Source organism: Pelodiscus sinensis, chromosome 7, assembly GCF_049634645.1.
Source record: "Pelodiscus sinensis isolate JC-2024 chromosome 7, ASM4963464v1, whole genome shotgun sequence".
NCBI lineage: Eukaryota > Metazoa > Chordata > Testudines > Trionychidae > Pelodiscus > Pelodiscus sinensis.
The window spans coordinates 48,995,318-49,021,837 of NC_134717.1; the positions used below are offsets into that span (position 1 = coordinate 48,995,318).

At 43.0% G+C, this 26,520-nt stretch overlaps 1 protein-coding gene across 5 annotated transcripts in view; it reads left to right on the forward strand.

Moving 5' to 3' along the window:
• PPP1R1C (protein phosphatase 1 regulatory inhibitor subunit 1C) overlaps nt 1-26,520 on the forward strand; it is an 82,019-nt gene that overhangs the window by 52,798 nt on the left and 2,701 nt on the right. Inside the window, exon 5 of one of the 5 annotated variants that reach the window (XM_006121696.4) lies at nt 18,407-18,556. The exons of 2 other annotated variants lie outside the window; for them this stretch is intronic. In XM_006121696.4, coding sequence (XP_006121758.1) covers nt 18,407-18,556 — 150 coding nt within the window. Of the gene's footprint in view, nt 1-18,406; nt 18,557-24,226; nt 24,348-26,520 lie in introns of all 5 variants that reach the window. 2 more of the 5 variants (XM_014572862.2, XM_075933753.1) reach the window with 2 other exon arrangements.

The window sequence follows — 26,520 nt, forward strand, 5'->3', positions numbered from 1 at the left end:
CGTGCATCACTCGTTTTAGTACTACTGTGCTGTGCTGCTGCACCATCAGTGGGCTTTGTTACATGTGTGTAACTTTCAGTGACACCAGTGTGTGCTACATATATAAATCCTGAAGCGCTATAATCTTCTATCTTTATGGGAATAACAATGAGTAGGCCTGTAGCACCTTAAAAACTAACACAAAATATATATGTAGTATTATGAGCTTTCGTAGGCAAAACCCGCTTTTACCACTCATCTGAGGGAGTGAGTTTTGCCCAGAAAAGCTCATGATATTAGCTATTTATATACATTTTGTTAGTCACTAAGGTGCTACTTAATAGTCTGCATTCAGCAGATTATAACTTTTTAAAATACTAGGTTATATGCAATATTTTACACAAAGTATAGTAGAGTTAGGCATATTCATAATCAGAAGCTTATTTCCATAAAAATATGGGGGTTCAAGGTCACTCCTAATCCCTTAGGGGATTTTGAAAATCTCCCCCACCCTATCTGTATCAAGAACAGCAGTGAGTATCTACAGATATTTCCATATCTATAGTTTTATTTTAATTGTGAAAATCTCCAGTTTCCAAAAGTATAGCTATGTAAAAGCAACTTGAAAATTTGTGAGTGTTGTCCATTTTGAGCTTTGTATGCTCCCAGTGGCTCCCACTGACTTCTGGTGTGTGTGTGTGTGTGTGTGTGTGTGTGTGTGTGTGTGTGTGTGTATATATATATATGTATATGTGTGTGTGTGTGTGTATATATATATATATATATATATATATGCAGTGACCAACAGCAAAATTGCCCAGTTAAGAGTATAATTTTAGAAAAGCTTTTAAACAGGGGTCTCAAACTCACAGCCTGCAGGTCCTCTACAGGCTAGAGCAGAATTGCAATCTGGCCTGGGAGACCCAATGGCTCAGGAGGGTGTGCCCATCCTCATCCCTCAAACCCCACCTCTTCCCATGATTTCCCCTCTACCCCCCATTGTACCCTGTCCGCTGAGGGATTGCAGCCTAAAGGATTAGGAGGGGATAGGGTTGGTGCAGGATTGTGAATATACTCCAGTCCATAGATGGCCACAGGCTATGCATTTGAGACACCTGCTTTTAAATATTCTCCCACTCTCTTTTTCTATTAAGAAGACATACATTTAAGCCCCATCCTTCAATGTTTAATGTCAATGAGGCATCTCTCATAAACTTCATTTGGGATTAGGATTAGGTCCCTAGTGATTTGAAGCAGGGCTTTGAAAAAGTGTGTTTCATGAAACATAATTCAATGTTATTATTCATGTGATCCCCGCTGACCTCAGGGCTGCCACTGTTAGGGACCTGGACCAGAACTCAATGGAGTAGGCAGGGCCCGCATCCCCCCATGTCACCACACATACTGGGTGGCAGTCTCCCCCTCCCTCTGCGTGCCTGGGGAACTGCGTTTGTTTGGCTGCTCTACCATGAACCAGGGCCCAGGCCATACTGACTTGGGGATTGTGTTTGTTTGCTGTCTGCCTTGCCGTCAGGTACAATGGTTTGTAAGGAGCCACTGGACCTTTATTTACAGGCCTGAATACAGGTCAGGGGCCCAGGACCAAGCCAGCCGGCTTACAGGGGTAACATTTAAGTCGCGCCTCTATTATGGAGCATCTTGCAGGGATTTTACCTTTGGCACTGTACCTTTTAATTATGATTTAACTAACCTCCTCATTTTTGTGGCAGTTGTTTAAGGGACAATGGTTAGGCTTAAAATTTTAATATATATTCTTACTTCATTACTAACTCAGTGGAAAGAGAGAAACATAAACACAGTCAGGATTCCTGAGCTCTATCTCAGCTCTGGGAGGGGAGTGGGGTTTAGTGGGTTACAACAGGGAGCAGATACATATAGGTTCTATATAAGAACATGAGCGTGACCATACTGGGTCAGAGCAATGGTCCATCTAGCCCAGTATCCTCTCTTCCATCAGTGGCCAATGCCAGGTGCTTCAGAAGGAATGAACAGAAGAGGCAATCATCATGATCCATCTTCTGTTGCCTGTTCCCAGCTTCTGGCAAACGCTCATAACCTGGATTTATATAGAGAGTGTGTATGGCATATACTCCCAAAAGTATCCATATCCTTCAGTAAAATACAAAAGTAAATATAAATGCTGTGTCACTTGCCTAAGCCACGTCTCTGTGACTACGCTGCTGTTTATACCCATGCTAGGGGACTATGCAGGTATGTACTCCACATGCCAGTGAAGAAAATGTGCACTGTAGATGTACCCTTGGTATGGAGACTATATGGGCCTCATATCTTGGTTTAGAACAATGCAGATTAAAGGAAAATCTGTTTCCAATCCAGCTCCTAGTAGACATACATATGTGTTGTGCTCTCGGTGGGAAGGATGTTATCTGTTAATTGGACTGTGTGTTTGTTCTCTTTTGAAGTAAGGTCACTAACCATTAATTTGGACAACTTGAAGGAGGAACATTTTCTAACGATATCACAGTGCACTCCCCTCCCCCTTCCCGTTTGCTTTACGCCCTGTGATGGAACACTGCCTTGCACAATGTTTCCAAAGCCCTTTGTCAGAGTTTTGGCAGTGAGATAGGAAAAGGATCAGGCTGAGGATCCAGCCTGAACCTCCTGGGACAGCTAGGGCTGTGAACTTAAGTGCAGTTACTTGTGCAAATATGTCTGGAGAAAAATAAATATAAATGCAGCAGCCAACTGAAAAACCTGCAGTAGCTTAATTTTTCCAGTAGTGACACATAGATCAAAGCCAGTATGACCCATAACAAAGTTTAAATTCTTCTAAAATTCCCTAAAGCTATTTCTCAGCTACTATTCCCTGACCTGCACTTTTCTCCTTTAGAAATTCAAAGGCTTTGTGGTTTTTCCCAGCTCTCAACCAGGAAGTGAACACTCAGAATGCCATCTAAATTATATGGCCGGTTACAATGAACCACTGCAGCTTGACTATGAATATTGACAGTAACCTGTTGGTGATCACTCTTCAGAGTAAATATTTTTTCAGGAAGTTGGGTAGTGACTAATTTCAAGTAAGTTGTGAAGTCATGGCTATCCAGAAGCAGAAAAAGAGCCCAGATTGTTTGCTGTGAATGTCACTCACCTCTAATAGTCACAGCTAGTCTTCTGTGGGCATAGGAAGAAGTCTCTGCAAATGGAATCCTAAGCTGAGGTGAAATCTAGCTCAGAGCCAAGATATAGGATCCTGTGCAATCAAAACAAGAAGGTTTCACTATGGCTATTCCAACTGACAGGAATAGCAACTTTTTGATGATATAAGACACCTGTTTGTCTAAAGTACTTGGATCTGAGCAGCTCATCATCATTGTACTATATTAGAGTTGGTTGAGAACTTAAAAAAAAAACTCTTTCAGAAGAAGAATGCAGTTTAGTGGAAACCTAAATGGCCCATGGAAATGTATTGATTTCAGTAGTCTCAAATGGAATTCAGACATCTCTCAGATTAACCAATAGCTTTGTGATTAGGGCATTCATCAGGGATGGGGCAGAGCTAGGTTTAAGTTGCTGCTCTGAACCAGGCAGACCAGAGACTTGAACCTTTGTCTCTAGATCCTGGCCCATGTCATCATGCTGTTCTAGAGGGTTTCTCTGTTTTGGAACTTTTCTGAATAGCCTCACTTTCCTTCTGCTCTGGAATGAAACCAAATTTTGAAACGTGTATATTTTTTGTAAAACAGAATTATTGTTTTCCAGCCAGTTCTAGTATTTATCATCACAGTATTCCTGAAAAAAAGGGCAGCATCATGCCTACTTTACAAATGGAGAACTGATTCACGGAAGAATTCTGGGCTGGTCTACACTACAAGTGCTACATCGGGGCAGTTGCAAGGCTGCACTGCATCTGCTGAAGATGCTTGATGCTGACGGGAGAGCACTTTCCTGTCAACATAATTACTCCTCCTCCACAAGACATGGCAGCTATGTCAGTGCGGGGGAACATAGTGTGGACAGTGCTCAGGTCACTGTAACTTGTGTCATTCAGGGATGTGTGTCTTTTTCATACCCCTGAGTAGCATAAGTTAGATCAACGTAAGTGTCTGTGTAGGTCTGCCCTTTGTGACTTGTTCAGCCTCATACAGGAAGTCTGTAGTACAGCTACAACTTGAATCCGGGTTTCACAGATGCCAGGTCAGCACCCTAACCATTACATCATTCTCTCTCTAACACCATGTCTGAAGCCAGCTAGATTCCATTCTGCCTATGGGAAAAGAGGGGGCTCTGACTGATTGCTATCAATATGAAAAGCTGAACAATAAACATGTAGTTTTTCAAGATACAAAAAAAAACCAGAGCTCCCCCTAGTGGCCCTGAAGTGGTTTTTATTTATTATTTCTTGTCACTAAATACAGGTTGATCCTCTCTAATCCAGCACTTGGGGACCTTACCAGTGCCAAACCAGAGTTTATTAAACTATGGGAGATCAATATTGTCAAGCAGCATTACCAACACTTCCACTGCTTACTGGACTCATAGAAGACATTTAGGGGGAAATTAGAGCTAAATAGCAGCACAGATCTCTGAGAGTCAAGACTGATGTCTCTAAACAAACTTGATGGGATTGCGAGAAACAATAAGTGGACATCTGTCTAACTGAAATCATGCCAGACCATGGATGGTGTCGGACCAGAAAGGCTCAACCTATACAAATAACAAAGGAATAATAGTAAGAATTTAAAAAAAAAATAGAAAAAAGGAGTATATCAGAAAAGAGAGGTGTGATTTTTAAAGACTAGAGAATTGTTTTGTCTGCTGTCTCAAAATTATCTCATCTGCTTTTACAGTATTTTCTATTCCTACTAAAATCCACGAGATTATTGATGATTAAAATAACACAAAATTACTTCCCTAAGTTTTAGGGATATTTGAGTCCTGGGTTTTGGGTCAAGCTCATTCCTAGTTTAGAACCTTATTAAGAATAACAGAGTTCAAACCCAGCTGTAGATAGTAAAGTTCTCATGCCAGTCTGCTCAGGGCCTGAATAATTTGGGTCAGTTTTCAGGTGTACTGAGTTTTTGTCTTTGTGCTTTGCAGAGCAAGCTGGTAAACTGATATTTGCTCTCACAGGTTATTTATTTTTACCTGGAAAATTCAGCATAATGCACAGGGGTTTCTTTTAGGCTTGGCTATTAACGTAAGTGCCAGATAATGTGTTTCCGCAATTATATTCTGGTTGTTTTGTGTGCTGTAGGATATTTTTCTACCTTAGACCAACTGGAAAATGTATGCCTTTCACAGCATTCAGTCACCCACACTGTGACAAGTCATTAAAGATTTTGCTGCCCTTAATGTTTTGCTGCCCTTGGCAACTTGCCTGCTCAATCTCTACAGCAAGATGGGAACTGGTTGTATCCAGGGCAGTTAAAATGCTTGGTAGCTATTATATTTTCTGATGATTGAATGACCCAGTGATATGCTAAGAAAAGTTGACTTGGATGTCTGTTTCAAGTAACTGAAACCACTGATATGAAAATAATAGCCCCAACACAGCATGTTTTTGTTTGATGTATTTTCATGTTATTGAAATTGGCATTAATTTTACTTGTAGTACATTCTGGAGAAACTGTATCTTTTAGCAAAGTGGTTTTGTGCTCTAGCTAAATTTAGGTCAGCACTTTAATTGATAGCCCTGTAAATACAGTAGGAAGAAAATAGGGATGGTCAAAAATGCTGATTTGACAAAATTAAGCATTAGAATGATAGAGCTGGAAGAGACCTCAGGAGGTCATCAAGTCCAGCCCCCTGCCCAAGGCAGGACCAATCCGAACTAAATCATCCTAGCCAGGGCTTTGACAAGCCAAGACTTACTCTAGGGATGGAGATTCTGCCACCTCCCTAGGTAACCCATTCCAGTACTTCACCACCCTCCTGGGGAAATAGCTTTCCCTAATATCCAAGCTAGACCTCTCCTATCAAAACTCTTGAGAGAAAGCAGGCGGGAACACAACTATCTACCTGCCAGCCATCAGGGATGCCCAACTCCTTGGCTTTGTGGGCTCTCACACAGAACAACTGCCCAGTTTGTCCTATCTTGCTTTCCAGTTCCCTGGGATTCCCAGCTACCCAAACTGCCCAGCTCCTAGCAGCTGATTCTTTGACTGGTTGGCTTGGCAGCTTCCTTGGCTGCTCAGCTCCCCACCTGGCTGGTTATCTAGGCTACCTGGCCTGTGTAGAGCTCTAGAGGAGAACTTAAACCCAGTTTTCACTGGGCAGAGGAATCATCATGGAAATCATCATTTTTACACAGAAGTCAGGAGGCTTGTTTCTTTTGCTGATATATACTTCAAGACTCAAAAATACTTTCCCCTAGACCGTGACATTAACACAAATCCCTGGTGCAGAACCACACCAGCCCCAGGGAAATTTTGGGAAGCAGTATCCTTTGAGAAGTGCTCTTACAGCAGAGGATTCAGCATGTGAGGATAATCCGTACTGTTTCTTTAAATCTGGAACAGGAAGCCATGCAGATAGACTGAAGCATTTTCTGGGCAGAAGCTCATCCAAAAATCGTCCAAGCTTCACGTTTTACCATTTTGCTAGTGTGAGCTCTCTAGGTGGCCAGCCAGCCACTGGTCTGCCTCATTCCTATCTCTGGGCGTTCTAAGTCTCAGACGGTGGCCTGCCTCCCTGCAGTGAATAGGGAGCAGGAGCCTTGTAGCCTCTTTCCCTTTTTGAACTCACAATTAGATCTTCCTTTTGTGACATAATCATCTTCATAATGAATCATAATACCACCTGACTGGGAAAGATGCCAAAGCTCTTCATAAACTGGGTATGTAAATAAATCTTACCCTCCTAATGGAGAGCAGCAGGCATTGGGCACACAAATGGGGGCACAAGGCCCACAGGGAGGGAAAATTTTGGTCTAGGATGTTGTGGCTAACTGCTACTGTTTTAAAAAAAGAAAAAGTATCATGAGATTTTCAATGTTGATGGAAAGCAGAATATTGCTTGCTTACATCATCCCACCCCAATCCACTAATAACCGCTACAATGTCAAATGTATCCGTGTCACATGGCTGACAGTTCGACTCTCTGAGATTTGAATCCATGCTTGCAGGCAGTCAGGATAAATCTAACCTGATGTGTACAATGCTTAGCCTCTTAGTGCTGTTTCTAAGGTTTATGTGGTTACTGAACAGGATTAGTATACCCAATGATCATTCACATGAGAGTCTGTTAAGCAACAAGACTGTACCTGTTTGGAATGAGGGCAGAATTTGAAAACAAGGATGTTGCAGCAGAGATATCGCTGACTCATCTGAAGGCAATAGGATTGCACAGGTGTCAGGAAGGGTTTAATTTGGACTGTAGAACCTTTGTTACTGGTGATGGTGAAAGGTACTACTGGTTGAACTCTCTATTCTGGCCCTGTTGGGACCTGGGCAGTGCCGAAGCAGAGAATTTGCCAAACCACAGGAGTTCGATATTGTCCAGCAGCATTACCAACATTCCACTGCTTACTGGGCTCTTAGAAGACATTTAGTGGTAATAAGAGCTAAATAACAGCAGAGGCCATGGGAAATGCCACTTCAAGAGATCTGACAGTTGCCTGAGTGATTCCTGATTGGCTCCTTGATCCTAAATATACTCATAGGGTGTGACAGAAAATGGACAGGCAACAATGAGGATTCCTACTTAGCTACCATGACTGCCCTGGTTCTGAAAATGATTCAGAAACTCCGACTGGTATTCTAACTCTCCGAGGACTCTCAGGGCCCAACACAGATCCAGGTACCTGTTACTGACCTTCAGCTTTATTCCTGACTTTGACTCCAGCTTGACATTCAGATTGACTCTTGTCCCTGACATTGACTCTTGTCCCTGACATCTGGGTTCAGGTCCTGCCACTAGTTCAGCCTTCCTTTGCCCAGGATCCTGACAGAGGGAACGCTGCTAGATAACATACGTTAAAATAGTAGTGAAGATGCAGGAACTCTGGTTGGCCACTTGAGTTCAACCCAAGGCTGCTGCATGAGCTCAAGCTGCTAACTTGAACCATGTCTTCGTTACTGTTTTAACCCAAGTTAGCTAGTGTGGGTTGTAAAGCCACGTTAAGAAAATACTTTTTTTTTTTTTTTTTTTTTTTGCATTGGGACATGTCTCAGACAGTAGCTGCATGTGCAGCATCCTTAGATTACATCAGTGATTAGGATTTCTCTAGTGGAAACTGCAAATCCCTAATGTATTAGCACTTAACACAAAGAAATCCTTATCTCCAGTATTGGCGGGGAGAGAGGGGGTTAACGGACCTATGATGGCTGGCTTTGCCCTCATAAAGATAACTGAAAGTACCTCGAATAGTTCAGTAGACCTTGTTTATAACTCAGATAGTAAACTGGGCTTTAGATAGGTAGAAAGTCAGTTACATAGAGGAGAAATATTCAAGCACATGTTCAGTTGGAGTCAAACTCTTCTGAAATGGATTCCAGCTGTTTAGATGATCTCGGCAATCCCCAGAAAACAAAGTGGTGAACATGAAAAGACTTGCTTTTCCTTGAAGATTTTTGCTGAGCCACAAAAAGTACAACTATGGTGATATTTTGGAAAGAAAATGGCATTAGTCTGCTACTTGAGGTACAGCTACACTGTGAGTTTTTTTTTCCAAAAAAGGTATGCAAATTGCACTCACATTTGCATACTTTCTTCCGTTTTTTTTCCAAAAGAGGATTTTCTGATATTTGTCCCATCTACACAGAGCCAAATGTTGGGGGAAAAAAACCTCTTTCTAAAGCCTCCTTATTCCTCGTAAAACAAGGATTACAGGGGCTTTCGAAAGAGGAGGGTTTTTTTCCAACATTTCACCCCATGTAGATGGGCTAAATATTGGAAAATCTTCCAGAAAAAAAATGGAAGAAGGCATGCAAGTGTGTGATTTGAATACCTTCTTAAAAAAAAAACCCCACAGTGTAGTTGTACCCTTGAATACCACCTAAACTACAGGTGTAATGTGAATAATTTGATTGCAGATCTGTTTGCAAACTGGCCCATCAAGTTTGTTTCCCATTGGCACACTGAATGCCTCATTGGTTAGGTGTGTACAAAGGAGCTCTTCCCCATTTTCACTGTGTTATCAGTGTCTGTGAGAGTACTGAAAATGACATTTCTCTTACGTCATCCTTGAGAAGAGCATCATAATGAAGATTACAGTCATCACTCAATGAAGGACTGAACAGCAAGTTTAACAGATAAGCACATAAAAGTCAGATCTTTCACATAAAACAAGTAAATTGGATCAATTAATCTGAAACACTCAGATTTGCATGGGATTTGCAGAAGATTGAAGCAGAATTCAGTTCTTGGCTGAACACATACTGCAATATTCTGCTGAAGATTTTGGTGCCAGTTTGGGGCTAAAAAGTCCACCTTACCAGAGTGCTTTCTGACTACGCTTGCTGAATTCAGGAAGAATTAGTTTATTTTCCAAAAGACATTAACCTCAGATGATGTATGGCCAGGGCAGAAATGATAGCTTTAGAGCTCCCATTAATGAATTTTGTGATGTACTTCATATACAGGAAAAAAAAGAGAGAGAAATCTGTCTGGTCACTTTGCATGAAACCCTGCGGTGAACCTGTGCTAGAAGCTGAAGAAATAAGAGGAAATAAGAGGAAAGAAGAAGAATGAAAAGACCTAGTTCAAGGGAAGAAAAGGGGAAAGGATAATGCCCATGAAAAGAACAGCAAAAAAGAAAATGAAGATACAATAAAGAAAGCCAAGCAGAAGGAATGCCATATTGAGACTTGGGGAAGCTGAAAGAGGAGTTAGAATAGTAACTGTTTTCCTCGAAAAGACATGCTTGGGAAAAGAGATGTCTCATCTTCCATTATTCTGCCTGTATGTATCTCTCACTCCATCCCTCTCCAAAGCTGCCTCATGTCTTCCTGTCAAATAGCTTCTGAAGTCAGAATTCCTTTCCTCCCCCATTTGAGATTTCACAGAAAGGGAGAAGTAGAATCACAGTGCAACTTTCCAAACAGAGGACAACAGCTGGGGAATTCCATTTGCACCAGCAACCGCAGACACTAGAATTGGATTGGCCCATCCAAGGGGGATTGAAGTAAGCTCCTCAATTTTTTTCCAGTGAAACAGTTTACCATTAAACATGCAAGGTACACAGAAAGTATAATGTTTTATGGACCTGTGACAGTTTTAGCAGGAAAAGGTCAAAACCCTTCAGTTAATTTCATTTTGACACTTATATGAAAGTCTTAATTTTAATAGGTTATATGTAATGTATACCATACATTTTCTAGAAGTCTCAATGCAATTAATCAACGTAACATTGAAATGAATGTTTTGACACTATCAACACCAAACACTTCAGTGGTCCTGAATACAATCTTTTGGAATTTTGATTTTATGGCAATTTTTTTTCTGACTATCCCATAAAATGGAAATTCCAGTTCCTGACCAGCTCTAGAATTGAGGATGACACACAACTCTATGGGCCACCATTATGCACGTGATATGAAGTGGGAAAGTGGAGTTCTGTGCAGCTGCAGAAAACTGAGTCATCAGATCTGGGAGGCTATAAATGAATCAGAACAGACTGGGTCAGTCAGGCGGAGTGGGCGATTCATGCAGCCAGAGAAATGTTGTTCCTGGGAGAAGTCTAAAGTCAGGAGAGCAGCAAGAGGAGTTTGCTGGCCCCAACCCGAAGCCAGAGGGAGATTTCTGGGGGCTTTATAGTGGAGAGCTGAAGCCAAGAGGAGGCTAAAGAATGCATAGCCGAGGAGGGTCTTACCATCTATCATCTCTTTGTCAGAGAACTGGGCCTCAGAGAATCCAGAGAACCTGATTTTCAGAGTCCCATAGCGGCATAGCGGCTCCCAACAGTGATGCTGTGGGAGTGCCTGCTGAGAAGAGTGAGTTTGTGAGACAAAGTGAATTTAGGGGCTTACGTGACACTTCAGGTGCATTAAGTCCAAAACTTGAACACCAGGAGAGGTTTCCCAGCTGTCACTCCCAATTGGAGATAGATACCTCCCTTTGGCCTGGCGTCAGGCACCGACATTCCTTTGATGGGAGGAGCTTAGGCCTCTACCCCTGTCCTTAGCATTTCCTGCTGGCTAGTGTAGGTGCTCCCTGCTCAGTGCACTGGCTTTTTTTCAGTCCCATTTCAGTGCCAGACATTGCCTAGGGAGCGTGGGCAGAAGATTTTCACTGGGCAACAGGGCACATAAATTTAGACATTGAAATACTCAACCAAAAGGCTTGTTTACATGGTCAGATAGTGTGGGGTAATCAGGGTGTAAATCTATAGCACCTTGGCCTGCCATGTACTAACTTGCCATGTGTCTCCTGTTGGCCTGCACTAAAAGTTCCATAACAGAATCCATCTGTCCAGGTCGTGTGCCATAGGCTGGCCTCTGTCCAGTCACACCCCAGTGTATCTGTGTGGACAAGCCCTACATGCCATCTGTGGACTTAGTCCCTTGATTTTCTTATTCTTAAAAATGAACACTTCACAAAGTAAATGGGTTGGTCTCAACATATCTTGGCTCATAGGTGCAATTCCGATTATACACATAGACTGATTTTCAGAGTCCCTTTGGGCACAGCACCTTTGAGAAGTTGTCTCTGTTGATTTAATTTAAGGACACTAGCTATAGGCTATTATGAGATTCTGGGTAACTGAGATGACAAAACGTCAGCTGAAAAATCCAGACAGTCTACCTCTTTTTCTGATCCCTCGGGCAAGTGCCTATGTAAAGAGAGAAGTGTTGCCCACGTATGAGAATCTATCACACATGTGCAAGATCTAGCTGAAGTTGTTAGAAATATTGGACCAAGAGGCTTCTTACATAACAATCAGTTGAAGAATATATCTGGCTTTCAGCAGGTTAAACTAAAGACAAGTGGAAACTATTAAAAAACAAAACATCTATTTAGCTGACGGCTGGGGCTTCTGCTTCTTATCTAAATTCTAAAGGCTGACTGACTTGTGCAGCAGGAAAGCTAGTGTGGGTGTAAGGAAACCAGCAAAATGAGATGTTTACATACTGGTAAGAGTTGCTTGGTGCTGGCTGTCAGTGAGAGAAACATACTAGTCAGTAACAAGATAAACTGACCCCAATCTTTTGTACATGCTTTATTCAATCTGTGGTGGATTTACAACAGCATTTTTGTGTTGAGGCTGATGCTTTGTAATAATTATATCAAGCTAGGGCTGCTTAAAGAAATACATAAATGCAGGAAGGGGAAAGGGGACTGGAAAGTAAAACTTGAGAGAATAAAATGGAAAACAGCTAAATAATTGTAATGTGCATTTCCTGGTTGCTTAAAGTGCTGGTTGTGGCAGCAGTGATGATGGGCATATTGATTTTAGTGAGAGGCAGATTAAGTCTGATTTTTGTAATTTAAGACTTAACTGGAGCTAAGTAGGCAGTTTGGTGACACTTAACAGGCATTTAGAAAATGAGTTCATTCCTTTTGCATGATTGCTGGATGCCAGTTTTTGATTGTTTATGGAGTTATGGTGCACTGCTGGATATGGTGACACTATTCTAGCGATGCAACTCCAGCTGTCACCCACATAAAACTGTCATGTTTGCCAGTAGTTTGTATTCTTTATTTATCATCACTTAGATGGCGCAGGGAGGGGTGCTTAGATTGTGTTACTGAATAATTTTTCAAACAAATGTCGTAATTTCTTCCTCATGATCCTATGGGCAGACAGGGAACAACCACCCCACGTTCCACTAACCCTAGATTTTTTTTTTAAATCACTGAGGGTATGTCTACACTACCACCCTAGTTCGAACTAGTTCATGGAACGAGGTGTACCGGTAGTTCGGAATAGGAAGCCTAATCCGAACTACCTAGTTCGTGCCGCATGTAGCCGCGGGCACGGAGTCCGAACTAGCGGACATTAAAAAATGGCGGCGCCCGGCAATATGCAAATGAAGCCCGGGAAATTCAAATCCCGGGCTTCATTTGCAACTCCGGTTGCCTACATTAACCACCCTAGTTCGAACTAGGGTGGTAGTGTAGACATACCCTGAGTTACAGTGCACTAAAACATTTACATGCTTAAAGTTGTTGTAACTGCCACTGGGTACAGTTGAACCTGGGACCGCTGGATCTTAGTATACGAGTCTCTACAAAGCCAACTGGCTCTCAACTTAGGCTGTAGAGCTCCCTTGTTCTGATCTCTCACTGTAGGTAGTCGAAGTGCCATGACATGGGACAGCGAACCACTCTAGGGCTACGTCTATACTACGATCCTCTTCTGCAAGAGGAAATGCAAATAGAGTGCTTATTTGCATGTGTTGTGCTCTCATTTGCATTTCCTCCTTGGATCCCTTTTGAGCAAGAGGTTTTTGTGCAGTGTAAATGGCTCCTTTTTGAGCAAAACCCCCTTTTACACAAGAGCCATTGTTCCTCAAAAAAGGAGGAAGAACGGCTCTTGTGCAAAAGGGGTTTTTTTCACGAAAAGGAGCCGTCTACACAGTGCTTTTTTGTGCAAAAAGCTCTTGCGCAAAAGGGATTAGAGGCAGAAATGCAAATGAGTGCAACATATGCAAATGAGCACTCCATTTGCATTTCCTATTGTGGAAGAGCAGCGCTTCCCAAACTATGGTCCACGGCCCGAAATGCCGGGGCTCAGCGTGCCTGGTGGCTGCCGGCCCTTAGGCCGATTTGACCCATTCGGTCGAATCGGGCCCCACGCCCCTGCACCCGGAAGTGCCGGCGAGTTAAGAGCTGGGGCCTGTGACGTCACGGCTCGGGGTTTTGAAACCCGCGGGAGGCACGTGGCGGGGCCTGGCTGGCTCCGGGTTCGGACTCCGGGGCCTGAGCGCGGACCCCGGCCCCGCAACGGGGAAGGAGAAGGTGGGAACCGGCTCGTGCGGCGGCCGCGGCGAGGAGAGGAGAAGGGGCGGGGGCGGGGGAGGCACCAAGGGACAGGGTGCAGGAGAGAAAGACAAATGCCAGGGGGCCAAGTGCAGACCATGAGGGAAGGGGCAGGAGGGGCGGTGTCAGTGGGAGGGGGGACAGGGTGATGCTGGGAGAGGGGAAGGGCGCTGGGGGCTGGAGGAAGAGGTGCTGGGAGAAGGCTTGAAAGAAGGGGGGCATGAGGAAGGTCAGGATGGAGCAAATCGTGTGTGAGGGCACAGAGGGGCAGGTGGGGAATGGGGCAGAGACTGGTGAGGGGGTGGGTATCAGGGAAAAAGAGGGCAAAGGGAGGCACCAGGAGGGTGCAGGGCTAAGGGAAGGTGCAGGTGCCAGGGGATTCTGGGGTGAGGAGGAGGGGAGAACTGGCCACTGGGAGCAGCACTGGATGGGGGAATCAGGGCAGGCTGGGGAGATTGGGGGGCTGGTGGAAGCAGGGCTGCCGGGGGGTGTGAGATTGGCAGCAGGGAGCTGGCTGGGGAAGATGTGGGTGGGGTGGGAGAAGCGACTGCTGGAAGGAGGGCTGGATGCAGGCAGCGGGACTGGCCAAGGGAGAAGAAGGGGAGCAGATTGGGAGGAGGAGGGGGGGAGAACTGGCTGCCCAAGAGGGGGTTGGGGGAAGTGGGGCTGGTCAGAGGCACAACAAGGGGAGCAGAGGGGAGGAATGAATCAGCCTGCAGGGAGTGGGACTGACCCGACCCCGTTCCCCTCTTCTCCCCCCTCCCCCCCGCAAAGCACGAGTTAGTCCGGCACAGGGATTCTGCTGTCTTCCCCTTCCCCCCCCCCCCCCACACACACCCCCCTCGAGTAGTTGCGAACTATCTGGCTGGTAGACACACTCATGCAGCCTGAGCACATTTACCAGCCAGGCAGTTCGAAACTACAAAATGATACTTCTAGAATACAACTTACCTACTGAGAAAATACCAGACATATTATATGTCTGGTATTTTCTCAGTTTGTTTTTCATGTGTTTATATTTTTGGGCTGCAAAAAGCAGAACTGAAAAAAGGGGGTTTCAATTAAAGTAAAAAGTTTGGGAAACCCTGGTCTAACCAGCTTTCTGTCTGTCTTACAGCCCATGTATCCAATCCATATTCCTTAACTTGCTGGCAAGAATATTGTGGGTGACCATGTCAAAAGCTTTGCTAAAGCTGACACTGGGAGATTTGGGAGGACCAGAAACAACTTATTTGAATATTCATCATTTGATTAATGAATATGCAAGTGAACATTACTGGTCCTCCAAAAGTTCATGAATGGATTTACTGGTCCCTATGTCAAAAAGTTTGGGAACCCCTGTGGAAGAGGATCGTAATATAGACATAGCCTAGGTGTGTGGGTTACGCTGTCTCACTTTTCTTCTCCACTGCTGTAAGCTCTTCAAACTAGTAAGAGAAAGTTGTTCTTCACAAAGCAAATAGTTAACCTGTGGAACTCCTTGCTGCAGGAGGCTGTGAAGGCTACAACTAGAACAGACTTTAAAGGGAAGTGAGATCAAGTCATGGAGGTTGGGTCCATGGAGTAGTCTTAGCCAGGGGGTAGGAGTGGTGTCCCTGCCCAAGGTTTGTGGAAGGCTGGAGAGGGATGGCACGAGATAAATGGCTTGGTCACTGTCTTCGGTCCATGCCCTCCAGGGTCCCTAGGGTTGGCCGGGGTCGGCAGACAGGTTACTGGGCTAGATGGACCTTTGGTCTGACCCAGGACAGCCATTGTAAGCTCAGGGCTCAGTGTCGGGGGTCTCAGTGGACCCCCTTGATTTTCATGCACACCTGCTCCTAGGTGGCCAGGCTGGCAGCTCTCCTGCCCTAGCCGGCCACTTTCCTGTGCCTAGTGCGGAGATCGTGGACGAGGTCCACGATGTCCGCACTAGCCCAGGAAGGTGCCCGCCTCTTGCGGTCCAGGGCAAGCTCCCGGGAGCCTCCAGCCTGGTCCCGGGAAGAGGGGGTGGGCTGGGGGACATCGGATGGGTGGCTCTGTGCCGTGCCAGGTGCAGGGTCTGCTGGCTGGGTGCTGGCAGGCTTGCACCTGGCACGGGCACCGTAGCCAGCCCGTGCCCCTTTAAGGGGTCTGGGGCCGGGAGGGGGGCATAGAGTTTCCCTGGTGTTGGCCAGAGTGGCCACCAGGGAAACCTGGGGAGGGCTAGCCTCCCACTGGCACAGAATGTGTATAGGGGCATAAGCAAGCAACCCATGGGGGAATAAAATGCTGGTAGTGGCACTAGCCTTAAGTTGGACTTGTACTCAGGGGAGGGCACAGGAGAAAGTTCCTTTAGTGCCCTCCCGACACACTTGCAGAGTTACCCAGTTATAACTTAGCACTCAACACTGTTGACTCTGCTACCCTCAGCTGAGCGCAGACTGCAATAGCTGTTTCCCTGAATCTGGTGATTTGAACCCAAACTGAATAAACAATCCCTCGATACAGATGGCAGGTCACTTCTGTAAACAGAAATCAAGAAATCCCAAAATAGATTCTTGGGAAACCCTATAACTTCCCTTCTTACTGCCTGATTAACTGCTTTACAGCAGTCAGGGTCTCTTTCTTCAGCACGTCTTAAACTATTTATGTACTTAATATAGTTGGGATAAAACATGAAAATGTTTAGTTAGGGGACTTTTGATTAATAAGGTTAAAGGGTTTAGGGTATATTTTTCCACTGTGGTGTGTGGGAAATTAGCTAAATGTTTTCCATGAGCCATAATGAAATGAGAATTGTGCTTCTTTAATCTTTGTCATATGAAAAAAATGTGCTTAATATATTTGGTTAAGTACACTAAGACCTATCACATGTTGCATTTATTCTATAGAACCCATCCAACATGCAGTATAAAATAACCTGATGTTATGTATGTAAAATATTTGGAAGTGTAGAAAAGTATATGGAGATAGTCTGTGTATGTGGAATTAAAATGGCTTCATGTTTTTATTTGAATGTCAGATTGGGAAATCTTTTTGCACATGTATATTTTGATTCTTCATGCTGAAAATACTTCTACTCACTTAGTTTAAAATAAACAGTGCCAATTGTTGGGACAGTAGCATTAACTTTAGGGGCCAGCATTTCGGCTAGTGTCACTGTTGCAAGTCCATTGATTTAATTGAAACTGAGTGCCAAATGTACTCCTGCTGAGCATCTGTCCCTATGTGCTTTCTGACCTTTACAGGAGTAGTGGATATGAACTTTATCACCAACTATCCAAAGGCAGTAATCCATACGCTATCATGTCCTGAATTTTTACTGGGGCAGGGAGAATAGAAGCCAGTTAAGCAAGCGCTGGAGCCAACAGGCTGCTGAGCCGATGAAAGGTGTGAAGAGGGAGGATGTTGCTGCATGCATAGCACCTGTAAGACGCTGAGCACCATCAACTTCAATAGAGGAAGATGTTTTATACCTTGTACAACCGGGTCTGATGGATGGAAATGCACAGCAGGCTGTGCAGTGGGCCTAAGGGCAAAGATGCTTGAGCACAGTCCAGGGACAGAGCTGCTGTGCCTAGTCACCATTGTTAGGAGTTTTAGTCACTCCCCCTGCCGGTCCAGGGTCAAGGCTCATTTGTGTGCTCAAAAGATGCACGTAGTAGAGCGTGAAAGCAAGGGCAGCTGTGAGAGGCTTAGACCTGGCCATATCCAAGAAATGGACTTAATGATTGTAAGAAAACATTATCTCTGTTAGTGGGAGGCCCAGTGTCTGTTGCCATAGGTGGGGTACAATTCCTGCAGGCCCCCCAGTCTACAGTACCTGCTCCTCTCACCTTGCTGGTTCACAGCTTTAAGATCACCATTCGTAGCAGCCCTCAGCATTGTTCTTTCTCAGCCCTCATCTGAACCCCATACCACACAGAGGCCTAAGAGACTGTGTTTGCTACTGGGTTACTATATGCTTGTGTCTGAAAGCTGAGCTCTGTGAGTGCATGTTGCCAGCCTGAAACGCTATTTAAAGTGTCATCTCATGAACAGAAAACAGTTAAATACTCATAAGGGACATAGTGGTCTGATATTACAAGTCCCAGTGCAGTTCCCTCACTGAAGCAGGAGGGTGTTGTGGGTGTGTGGGGCTTTTAGTAGATCAAACCCTAAGTCAGGTTCTGCAGACTTCAAAAACCGCTATTTTGGGTATTTTCCATTTGCCCATATAGTTTTGTTTAAAATATCCTTGTAAGTCAAAACAGGTATTTGTGTAGAGATGTAAACATTTTTGAGAGGCACGAGTGATTTTGGGACTCTCCATTTTTGAATGTTCTACCTCAAACCCTGCACAGGGGCCTGAATTTTCAGAAAATGCAGCACGGTGACCTTCTGAAATCAGGCCTATAAAAGGTCTCAGGGAGGGCAGCAAACACCATCAGACATTTTGTCAAGTCCTGAAGGTTTGTCACTTATATTGTGCATATACACGTAACAGAGCAGAAATCAATTTCTTTCATAACAGGCTTGTGTAGGTTTTGGTTTTATTACTATGTTTTAAAATTTGTTACATCTGCAGGCAGAGAACAGGCAGAGTCTATTAAATGTAATGATAACCACCACTCCTCAGGCACTACCCAGGAGCAGAGAATAACTGAGGCAGATGATCAGCTAATGAAACCAAGGCGGAAAGACACACCTTTTCAGCACCAGGCACCATTTGTTCCAGGTAGGGCGGTTCAAGATGCACGATAGACCTTTAGGTAGCTAAGCCTTACGCTCATTAATGTCAATGAGAAATTGGCTTTCTTTTAGCTTTTATGGAGATGGACTAGGCCCTACAAAATGATGACAACTATGTAGTGGGATTTTTTTTGTTGATGGGCCTTTCTCAGATGAGTGAGGGATATGCCATATTCAGGTATGGCTAAGGTCCTGTCCATCCTCCCCCAATGTGAGCCATTTGTATTCTCCTTTGTGGATACTGTCTGATACTTGGAGGAAGTGGAGTGGGATATATCTCTTTGGTAAGGTTTGAGGGGCCAGATCCTTAGCTGGATCAAATCAGCTTAGTTTCACTGAAGTCAGTAGAGTGATGCCAGTTTATGAAGACATGACCCCTTTTTTTTCTAGAAGGCTGTTCATTGGGATGGAATAAATCCAGCAATCAAGTACATCACCATTATGAGGCACTTGGTGTCCACTGTGATCCCAAGACTCATTCTTTGCCTATGGGGTACCTATTTTAATAAAACACACACACAGTCACCCCACCTTTGAGGCATGAAGGTGCACCATGTGAATGAGCACACTCCAGCCAATATAAAGATGCATTTCTAATAAGGGACTTCTTTTGTAACACTAGCCTTATTTGTGTCCTGGGTAGTCATGTAGTGGAATAAAGAGATGTAATCCCAACAGCTGTTGGGTCTTCATGGAGGATTGCCTTGGATTGCAAGCTCAGGCACAGACAGTCGGAAAGAAAAGTGGTTGGGTAGCACGCCATGGTGAAAGAAGCACATTGCTTTCACTGGAGGAAGAGTTACACTCAAGAAGGGAGGTAAAGGAGAAGTTGCAACTCTCCATGTTCCTCTTGGCATCGCACAGCTACAAAACCTGCTCAGAGCTGAGCTTAAAGGCTCCATCTGGCCCTATGTGACATTGGACCAAGTCATTTAACCTGTATGTGCTTCAGTTTTTTTGTGTGCTTTGTTCACTGTGCTGTACAGAGAGGCCTGCCTTAATTGTAAGTTATTAGACTTCAGGGGTCATAGCAAATCTCAGCTGTACACTGTGATGGAGATATGGGGCCATTTTTAAAGCAAAGCAAAAGAAGAAAATAAATTCCACATCTTTGAAAAGCATTAATCAGTTGTAATGTTTATGCTCCATATGCCTCAAATAGATCCTTTATTTTGGGGAAAAAAACAATGGTTAAAGTGATTTTGGGGTGCCCCCACTATTGAATATCCAATGAGAGACAATTTTATAAAAACCTGGTTTTTCAGAAAGGGCTGAGTGTCTGCCCTCTGCAAATTTTGGCACTTCAGAATGTTTTATGTTGGGTACTCACATCCCCAGTTGTACAGAAAATCTTGTCCAGTGTGTTTTTAATAGCGAGGGGCCCAAACCCAAATCTTTCTAGCCAAACACTGACCTAAACATTGAGTTTGAAACAGGAACTCAGGTCTAAATATGAATTTTGCAAATAGCCACTATATTTTTAATGTGCCACAGCATAAGCTGAACATGTTTGAGGTTGGTGGTTGAGATGGACGCAGGGCACACAATGTTATATCAGGCTCACACCATTACATAAGTTCCAGAATTTTTCTCCAAATTTTAGAGCAGCTGTAATTACAGTAACATTTGGTTATTTCACATCTTGTGATACTGACTAATCTTCTAAACTGGTGCATTGGTTAGGTGGATAAAAGCAAGCGGTTGATTAACCGTCACAGATTTTATGATGTGACCATGAAAATGTCAGAAAGTTGCTTCATTTGTGCTTGTAATTTATCAGGAATTATGCTTTGAGGCAGTGTTTTAATGTAAAATGCATTTACCAGTTCAAAGTGTATTAGTGCATGTTTGCTGAAAATGGTTTGGCATTCAGGCTTTTTTCCTCAGTGTTAATTGGATTAAATTATCTGCAGTGAAATCTGAGCCTTTTGATAAAACACTAATCTTACCCCGATGGGGTAAAGAAATCATGGCAAGAAAAAGGGATTCCCAAAGTAAAATAAAAAAGCAATGCTCATGCAGTCTTTGTTTTAATGTGGGCTAGAGAATGAATTTGAGCAAAATAATTTTAAAGCAGCTTAAAGGCACCAACTGATTGTTGGGTAGGGGAAGCAGGAAAGAAGGGGCAACGGAAATCCGAATGGCATTATGAGTGGAACTGAGAAACAGTGCTGTAGGACTGACGGTAGAAGAGCAAAACCACCTACAAGCAGTGCGGTTTCAGAGCAGAATTTAAAACCTGAGCACTGGGACTGCAGAGCAGCAAACGAACAGAGCAAATGTAATGGAGCAAGACAAGTGCGAACAGAGTGACCTTAGGGTAGAGCTAGTAGAAGCAGAACAGAACATTCTCTGAGCAAGCAACCTCGGGGCAAAGTGTCGGCAAAGCGTGAGAGGGTGAAGCAAACTAAGAAGTGGCTCAGGGCAGAGCATACTGTGAAAACAAAATAACCTTAGCCAGAATGTAAACCGAACTGATTGAGGGCATGATTGTAATGATGCACACAGATTATTTGCAGGCTGAAAAAAAACAGATATTTAAGACCAAGGGAGACTCATTTGTGGATTAGCATTGAGACCTATCCTTTACTAGTATAAATTATTTAATATTAATTATTATTATTTCATTATTTATTATTAATAATAAATCTATAACAGTATATGTTCAGCTTAGTGCTGTCACATGTACAAAGGAACATCTGCTCCCTGGAATTTTGGTATTACATTAATATTCATTATTTTGGCGTGCTATTTCAGGGTCTGTATTTGTGGTTTGATCTCGGTGCACTATTGTATTAATGGATACAGATTAAACCCTGAACAGCACCTGATTTGGTGGTACTTTCTTGCTATTAAGAAAAGACAGTGGGTATGGCATACATTGCTAATGTAACATGCATCAGGAGAAGAATGAACGAGGATAAGAAGAGTTTAATTTTGTCTTTCCAGTTTGTTTCTACTTCATTAGTATGATGCAGTATCATGGAATGACTTTTTCGTCAAGAGTGAAGTTTATTCTTTAGGGTGTAATTACAAAGTGGGAGGTATGCTATGGAGTGAGCATTGCACACTGAACTTTTTGTTTCTTAAGTAACTCGGTGCTTTTCATTCAAGGAAACAATTGGTGCTAATTTCTGATTTCCCCAACTCACTGTATTGCACAATAAGAACCAGAATATTGCACTGCAGTTTTCCTTGATGAAAGAAAGCCCCAATGGGTCACATGCCTACACAATAAAACAACCCAGAGTGCAGTGATGCTTAGATAACAAAACTCCCGATAACACTGAACCATATTTAATAAACACCTGCTTCGTTCTCCCATGCTCCAAGTTATACTCTTCCCTGGGTGTGTTTTCTTGCTGCAACACAGAAAATACCAGTGCCCAGCTGCTAACTAGCTCACTGCTAGCTTTACAATATTCTGACGCTGGGCAGTCAGTAAGCAGGCTGAAGTCCTATTGATGTCAGTACTGTATTAACTTACATGAATCAGCCAGATATTATTGGGGAAGGTTATGGTGGTGCAAAAATCCCAAAATATTTAGAAATAACTTGAAAGAAACAGTCACTTAATGGGGACTTTTTGCTTTCATGTTGTGTATTCTTCAAAGTTAAGGCTTTTGTTGTTGTTCTTCAGCCTTGACGAAGGTTATCTGACTTCCTTACTGTCTTAGGCTTCTAAAGCACCATGTGATGGAGCCTCTTAAGGCACCAGGACAAAATATGAGCTTTTCACTTAATCTACAGTGAACAACTATGACTGCAAATAATGCAGGAAGTCACAGAGCTGTGCCTACACTAGGCCTCCAACATTTCACGCTGTTCCCTGGAGCAGAAGCAATGGTACAAAATGTTCTGACAAGGCCAAAGAGATAATTTGAGGGACAGTGATGAAGAGGCCTTTACAAAGCTTCTCCAAATACACTTTCTAGTTGTGTGGTTTGAAATAACTGACTCAGCCCAGTGATAAAAAGATAATAAAATAATAGCCTTTCCATTGAGAGAAATAATGCACTTTAAGTTTTCTGAACTAGTTGGGCCAATCTCTGAGTTGTACTCATACTTGTACCTAGTACTCTTTGATTTTGAATAATCCATCAGGATAAATGGTATTAGGTAGATTTGTAACTTTAGATACAATCACAGTCTGATCACAACTGAGTCCATAGCGGAGTTACTAGTCTTGTGTTCTCACTTTTGTCCATAGCTGCTATTGTTTCTTCTTAAAAATAATCCAAAAAATTTGCTATTCTGGTTCCTAGGAATTCCTTACCTTTTTTTCTTAGTGTTCAGGGCACAGCAAATGTGTAAAATGTAGCTTCTCTAGAGGGAAACAACAGGGGGTGAATGTGTGGATCTGTAACAGTGTTTTGAGTTGGATGGTCAGAAACCTACATTTGTGGGAAATTAGAACATAAACATTTCTCTTCTTTAAAGACATTTTTAAAGCACTAGTCCCTGTCATACAAGGGTACCCAAACCATTTTTTTAACTTCTCACAGTTATGCAGTTTTATGTGTGTGGTTTAAAACATACTAAATAAAGCAGAAATACATTGAAATAGCTGGATAAATTGTGGACACTTTTAGAAATGCTGTGATGCTGCTAAGCCAGTGAAGAGGCCCAAAATTTGCCTGCTTGATTTAAATCTGACTGTTTGCTAATGATTTGGATGATGTGATTCTGGATAGCAATAGGAATGATGGAAACAAGCATGGAACACTGATTAACAATAATAGAGGCAGGACTGTAGCACTGTCTATGAAGGCCCCTTACAAGATGCTGTTTTAGCTTGTTAATACATTTGCCAAACTTTAACTTTTGGGGCTAAATTTTATCATATCCAATATGTGCCTCAAGGTGATCATTTTGGAAAAGTTTCAACCAAAAATGTCCAGCTGTTTCTGAGAATGATGTTTGGGGAAAATACATTGTTTCGCAATGCTAAAAAAATTGGTGGTCTTCTGTTTGGGCAGCTGTTTGAATACATGTATTGGAGGAGGGGCTTGGAATTTGGCCAGGGGGTGATCCTTGTGCCAGGGATATGCCTTTTGTTTTTCCTGTGAGAGCACACTTGTCAATTTATAACTCCATTGAAAATATTAGCTACTAAACTGTAAAACATCTCTGAGCATGTGCAAAAAGATTTTTTAAAGATTCCACACTCACTGGGCATGTATTATTGCCCCATGGTTCCTATGTATTATAAAAGAAGGTTCTGGTGAATATAAGACTGGTGTGGGGCAAGAGAGAAACTGTGGTGGGAAATTAGTGGCAGGAGGGGAGGAAAGGAAACCAGGAAGGGAGGCTGGGCCTAGGGGACTGGGAGCAAAGGAAAGATTGGAACTGCCTGGACATGGAGACTGGGACAGGGGAAAGTGTTTAAAAAAAGAACAGGTTACCCAGAGGCGGATGGAGTAGAAGGGCACTTTCATTGCAGATACTCATTCCATCCTGAACCTCCCCCACCTTGGGAGCTGAGTGAGCAACAAATTAACCACAGGTGCATCTTTTTATCTTAGTTAGTATGTAAATAAACTTATCAATTATATCACTCTTTAAACCCTAATTTAGTAATGTGAGCATCCATATAATGCATAATCATAACCATGTGATAAATATAATTATACCTGCCCCTGTTTACTATTTACAGCTTTTTTAGTTGATGCAAGCAGTTCTCACATCACAAAACTCCCTAAATCAGCAACTTACAAGGGAGAAAGGAGATGTGACCCTGACTGTAGACTTCAGAGCAAATGAGAACGGATAATGGGGTAAGGAAGATGGCATTGTTAACACATAGAGCATTCAATAAACATTGCATCTATCCTGAGCAAGCAGGAAAGGAGGAATCAAAACAAGTCTATAAATCAATAGAAGCAGTGTCTACCTGGGCTATGCCCCATTGCCATGGTTGCAACTACCAAGACCCCTTATTTAACCCTTACAAATCCTAACACAAAGATTGGAACTCAGATGGGGAAATTAGGATTGACTGTGCAAGGAGACTGGGATGAGAAGTCTAAGGAGTGGAGACTGGGACTAGTTAGACAAGGAGAATAGGGCTGGGTCAAGGTGTCAAGGCAGGGAAGAAGCAGGACAGGGACAAGTTGAAGTGGATGAAGCAGAAGGGACCAAACTTGGAAAAAACAGGCAGAGAACATTAGAGAACACCCCATGCCAGAATGTGCAACTGGAGTGAAGTTTTCTCAGTCTTACCCTTCCTTAGTTGAAAGAAAATATTTGTGAATTTCACTGCCAAATTGTGTGTCCCATTTGCCTGTAGTGCTGGTCCAGATAAAGGATGACAACCTATTATATCTATCAGTTCCTATATGAGCTCAAGTGACAGAGATGGATGTGGTACATCTTTTTCCAACTCTGCTGATGAACATAGGAAGTCAATTTGATACCACATGGTATTTGCTCAGGTTTTGTTAAAACATAGGCTATTACCTTAAAATACATTAAAATATGAAAAATGCAATGTCAACTACTAAAAAAAATTAGAAAATTCCAGAATCATTATTGCCTGTGAAACCTGAATATTTTACTGACGCAGGATTAAGTGCACATGGCTAATAAGTTAAGAGCCACAGGCTAGATTCTGATCTCAGGTATGCCAGTCAGATAAATAAACAAATTTACTTCCGATTTTTGCTAAAGTAAATGTGACTGACAGGTATCTGGCCCCATGTTTTTAAGATGACAAATTATCTTACCTGTTTTCCTCATACAACAAACACATTGAGTTATTGAAACTGAGTAAATGTCATGGACTGTAATTGTCTATGCATGATGCAGCACCTTCAGAAAAACAGCAACTCCCAGTATAGTAATAGACTAGAAATGGTTGGTTTCATACAGTACCAAATGGAAAGAGAATTACCATAATATTGCCTGCCATTGTAGATGGCAAGAACTGGATTTTTCATGCCTTAGGGATTACCACAATGTCAATTTCTTTTTCCAAAAGAAAAATATAATTGTTCCATTCTGATCTGATCCAATCCCTGCTCCTTTTTTAGTTTTCCTTTGAAACAAAACTTTCGTTGAAATTGCCACATTTCTGCAAAATATTTTGCTATTGACAAATCTGAATTTTCCATTGGGAAAAACATGCCATCAGAAACTTTCCAATATAGTCTATGGCTGCCCCTGGCAATACTACTAGACTTCTGTGAGCTGCCCTCTTTCACTTTTATATTGGTGGCACGTGTGACGGTGCACACCTCAGCTTTCTACATGCTATGAAAGGGGAATCAACTCCTAAGTTGAAAAAGGCAGAGCTTGTGAAAGAGCAGCCGTACTAGATTTAGGGTAAAGCGCTAGAACTAGCATTTCTGTGCCTCATATAGCAAATGGTCTCAGTATGAAGCTTTTCCACTGTGTCTCAAACATTGATCTAAGCCTCATATAGACTCAGTACCTCCCTTTAAAGTTCATGATATTCCATCAAGTTTTAGCTATGACAATAGCTAAATTTTTCGAGTCTGGGTTTTTTTCGGGGGGGAGGGGAAGGATGGAGGGAGAGGAAGTTGGATGGAGTAGGAGGAGATGCTTCTGTTTTTGGGTGTCCAGCATCAACCACTGATTTTTCAGAGAGCAGGGCCCTAACACTTTGTGAAAACTGGTCCCTTTCAGGTGTTTCCAGCTTGGCTGCCTAAAAATTGAAGAAAATCTTGTGAGCTCTTCAGAAAATCTTGACCGCTTAGGCTATATCTGCACTTACAACCATGTGTAGAGTACAGACACTGAACAGCCTGCTTACATGGGTATAATGGCATTGTAGAGGGCAGCATTGCTTAGCCAAGTAGTGTACAGCCACAACAGCACCTGTGGGTAATAACCTAGATGTCCAAGCAGTGCCTCTCACAGCTGCAGTGCTCTTGTTGACAATTTAACAGGTGGCTATCTTGTCCCTGGTAGCTCCTTTCACTGCTGTGT